This window comes from Sinocyclocheilus anshuiensis, unplaced genomic scaffold (genome assembly GCF_001515605.1).
Source record: "Sinocyclocheilus anshuiensis isolate Anshui unplaced genomic scaffold, SAMN03320099.WGS_v1.1 scaffold267, whole genome shotgun sequence".
Taxonomy (NCBI): Eukaryota; Metazoa; Chordata; class Actinopteri; order Cypriniformes; family Cyprinidae; genus Sinocyclocheilus; species Sinocyclocheilus anshuiensis.
Genome location: NW_015552637.1, coordinates 2,904,760 through 2,909,412, shown reverse-complemented (window position 1 = coordinate 2,909,412; position 4,653 = coordinate 2,904,760). Strand labels below are relative to the sequence as shown.

Genomic DNA, 4,653 nt, shown 5'->3' with positions numbered 1-4,653 from the left:
TGTGTGTATACTGTATATATAACTTGCAGTGGTAAACAAATTATATATAAATACTGTCATTATATTTAATAATCTAAAGCACCAGAAATAGCATTAATAATTCATATATACGTTATTGTAGTATATAAACAATATGCATGCATATACATAGTGCATAATAATAATAACAACTACATATATTGTATATAAGTTATATAAACATTGTCTATCACAGTAGTACAACTGCTGGGGTTTCATTTCTCTCATCTTGCTTTACTCTCAAAACTATCAAACTAAATTTGAAACATAACGGATGTAATAATGCTTATTTCACTGTTCCATTCTAAAACCTTGGCTTTTTAATTATATTAACTAGTTAAATGCATTAGAGAGCATTTATGTTCAGTATCAGGAGATGAGGAAGCTAAAAAAATGTTTTATCCTGTAATATTATTGGCTAAATGTGATATAGTCATTTGAATTTCATAATAAATTAAAGCTGCAAGCAGCGATGAACGGGCCCTCGCACACGGGCTCACCGCCATGGGGTGGCTTTAGTAAAACAGTGAACGGCGAGCATTATGTATTTAAAGTGGTAAATATAGGAGGAATATGTCAAAGTCATTTATATGTGCCAATCTTCCTGCTGCCAGCTGGTGGCGCTATAACTATAACTGGATTTTGGCATGTAGATTTCTTCAGTCCAGCACTTTTATCAAACATATGAAATTTGGTGCAGATTGAACATGGTATGTTTGAGTTAGTATAAAGCATGACGTGTCCTATTGCCAACAGGTGGCGCTGTGATTATAACTGAATATTGGCCTTTAGATGTCTTCAGGCCATGACTCTTTCCAAATATGTGAAGTTTGGTGCAGATTGGACATAGCATGTTTAAGTTAGTGTGAAACAAGCCATTTCCTGTTGCCAGCAGGTGGCGCTATGATTATAATGGAATATTGGCCTTCAGATGTGTTCAGGCCAGGACTTTTATTGAACATGTGAAGTTTGGGGAAGATCTGACATTTTATGCCTGAGTTACAACAACTTCTATTCCCATGGCGAGACATCGAAATTTGTCACGGCGCCATGGACACGTCCTTTAACGAAAACTCAAGATCTTCGCAATTTAACATTGCAAAGGCCTTTAGGTTATACTGAACAACTTTGGTGTTCATCTGAGTTAATCTCTAGGAGGAGTTCGTTAAAATACAACGTCTGAAAGTGTGCAAAGTTTCATGAGTTTTGGAGAATGTTTAGGCCCTCAAAAAAGCGATTCACTTTGGAGAAGAAGAAGAATAATAATAAACGGAGCAATTCCAAGAGGGTCCTCGCACCGCGGTGCTCGGGCCCTAACAAGCTTGTACAACAGTACCCTCTAGTGCCAAAATAAAATGACTATGCAGGGGACAAACTGTTCTGGTGTCATGTTACCTAAATATTACAACCTCAACATATTCAAACCCTGACATAAGAAAGATACCGGAGCTGTTTTGAGGCGTTTCCTCCTTGTATGCTTTTGAAGCAGATATGACAACTAGTAACAAGAAACATGCTCACATATGACATCAGCAGATGACATAATGTCTTTCCATTGCTCTATAGATCATGGGCTTGACATTCATATATCCATAACATTCCATTACAACCAATTTACTCTCCAGTACTCACCCTCAGATCCCAGTCTAAATGGAGTGTTATCAAAAATGCAAAAATATGGGTTCCCAAAATTATATGCCATTATGAGAAAAACTTTTCTTTTATGTGACTTTATGAGAGACACCATTTGTATGCTCAATGCAATGTTCATATTAGCTTGATATAAGATGGTCTGTGTGAGTGTCTTTGTGTTTGAGGGGCATTTCTCATCCATCATGCTGTGCAGGTATTGCAGCTGCAGTTGCCATAAGGCTCTCATTACAGGGGAAACTGGCTGCAAGCGTTCAGGCGAGTGCTTTGGCTTGGCTCAGGCCGCAGTAATCTGATGCTGCACCTTGCTTTCAGTGCATCGCTGGCATTTCTCAGTCAAAATACCTCCAGGCTTTAAAAGGATGTTGGCACCATTGCAGTCCTCTAAACCTGCATGTAATTGCCTAATGTCTCTGTCAAGTTCGGGGACGAACCAGCTGAAATGTGGTCTCAATGCTCTTTGAAGCAATGTTACTAATTCTGATTTTGGTGCTTTAGTAATCATTATTAAGTTATTTTATTAAATATAGTGAATTAAAGTAATTCAGATTCTCGTCTTTGTCTTGTGAGCTGTGGTATGTCAGCTGCTAAACCACCTGAACACTGTAATAGTATAACAATACACACAGCACAATCACAGATAATGGCTGCAATATAACAAAGAGTGAAAAATTGAAGGGGGTCTGAATACTTTCCGTACCCACTGTATGTATTTATGTATGTGTTTATTTGTTTGAGCCTTGTGACATTATTCCATGACAATTAGGAACATTTTACCCCCAGATTCTCATTATGGTAATACATTTGGGGATGTTTTACATTTGATGGATTTGTGTGTGTTCATTCCTCTCAGTTTTACTCTCAAAAAAAAAAAAAAAAGAACAGTTAGAGATTACAGATAAATAATGACAGTAAAAAAGAAAAAGAAAAGAAAACTACCAGACTGCAGAAAAAATGTATATTTTAATACAAATTAACAAATCGATACAAAGCATTTATTTAATTATTATTTGTTTGTTTGTTAATTTATTTGTTTATAATTACCCATTTTATCCCCAGAAACTGGGGGAAATTATTTAATGGAGTCTTCATTATCAGTGATATTGGCTTTTACTTGGTAAAAATATGCCATTAAACAAATATTTAGAAATATTATTTTGATTTTGAGGTGAAATATAACGTGGACAGTTTCTCGATGGGAGTCATGGGTTAGTTTTGTTTGAAACTATATGTAAGTTTTATTTATTTATTAATTTGGTAGTCGAAATTCCGAAACAGACAAATTGCTTTACAGTAGCAACAAATGCAGGTGTATAGCTAGTTACAGTGATATTTACGACAGTGAATTCCACGTACTTAACTGTAGAGGGCTCTAAAGTAGCAAAAATACACACACACACACACACACACACACACACACACACAAAATACATACAGCTGCTTAAACACTTGTATGACAGGTTGATGCGCGTTGAGGCCAAATTTAACAGTCGTCCTGCAGGAATCTCTTGAAAGAGAGGCCTCTTTCATCAGTAAACTCGAGAAAGAATTGTTGTTACTGCTGAGTGATGGACTATACTATACATCACACCTACAGAACATCAATCAGACAGAATGGTTTGAGTTTGACATGCTGCTCTGAATGCCACAGTGTGACGTAACAATGGCGTGTGGCTTTTGCACAGGTGCTGACAACCGAGAGAGGCAACAAGGACCCTTAAACATGAGATGAGTGTCAGAGATATCTGCACCTTTTTCTATTTTTATCTTTTCAGAACATCGTGGATACTATTATGTATTTACTTTCAAGGGTTACTTTGCTTCTACCTGTACATTAAATACCACACATAAAATGTATATTGCATTTAACTTAACATTTTTAGGGCATGGCACCAGTCAGCATCTAGTTTTGTTGCTATCAGCAATAGCCATAATGTTTTGACGCACATACAACAGGAAATCTGAGATCAGATGGGTCCTTTGACACTGTTGACCTCCTGGTGAAGTTGTTAGTCTTGCATATCAGTTAAATGGTCGTGGGATTAGTCATTTTCCCACCTCCTCAAACTACACCAATCTGAAGAGACTCCTGTGGGGTTGATGGTAGGATGTAAAAATAGCAACAAACCCTATTTATAAGACACAGGAACACTCAGGAGGGAAGCAGCAGCCTTTATCAGAAGATCTGACTGATAACTTTCTTATCCAGTTTTAATTTGGCTTCTATTTTTTGCCAGCTCGCTGGATGAGATGCATTGCCTGAGCAGGAAGCCCAGGTCATATCTGCTGAACTCCTACAGTGATTTTCAGGAGACTGATGAGATTGGCAGAGAATCATATGAGGCCACCTGGTTAGACCTACTGATGGAGACGAGGCCAGAATACAAGTATGCATTTCTGTTTCCTACTGTACATGTTGTATTTGCAGGAATCCTTCCACCCAAAATTAAAAATGTTAATATTTACTTGCTCTTTTGTTGTTCCAAACCTGTATGCTGTTATCATAAACTCTGAAGAATTAATAGATGTTAATTGTCATCATAACTGTCAAGCTCCAGGGCAAAAATATTGTAGAATCATAATAAAATAGTCGTTTTCACTCATGCTATACATATAGCCGTCTGAAATCATACAGACCAAAATGTATTTATTCATTAAATATCTTCCCCTCTGATGCAGCTCTCATATCTTGCATTCTGTATTTTCAAAGTGGTGCATCACATCAACCCTGATTTCCTGTCTCACAATGTTATCGTATGGCTTCAGAAGATTTCGAATATTATGCACAAGTTTTATGGACTTACAGTGCTTTTAAGGTGTTTTTTTATTTTTTTTTTGAGGGGCAAAAAAATGAGGACAAAAACAGAATTGTAATTTTTGGGTAAAATATTCCTTTATTACACTCAATTTACCTCTGATTAATGCTTGGATTTCATCAGATTTTTTATTACATATATATATATATATATATATATATATAATTAT

At 36.4% G+C, this 4,653-nt stretch overlaps 1 protein-coding gene across 4 annotated transcripts in view; it reads left to right on the top strand.

The window, feature by feature from the left end:
- The first annotated feature begins 3,749 nt into the window (after window positions 1–3,749).
- LOC107666769 (telethonin-like) overlaps window positions 3,750–4,653 on the top strand; it is a 4,799-nt gene continuing 3,895 nt past the window's right edge. For all 4 annotated transcript variants that reach the window (XR_001631716.1, XR_001631715.1, XR_001631717.1 and 1 more), the window contains exon 1: window positions 3,750–4,055. Coding sequence is in view for 1 of the 4 variants with exons in the window: in XM_016458205.1 (XP_016313691.1) it covers window positions 3,919–4,055 (137 nt within the window). In the remaining 3 variants the exon portion in view is untranslated. The remainder of the gene's footprint in view (window positions 4,056–4,653) is intronic.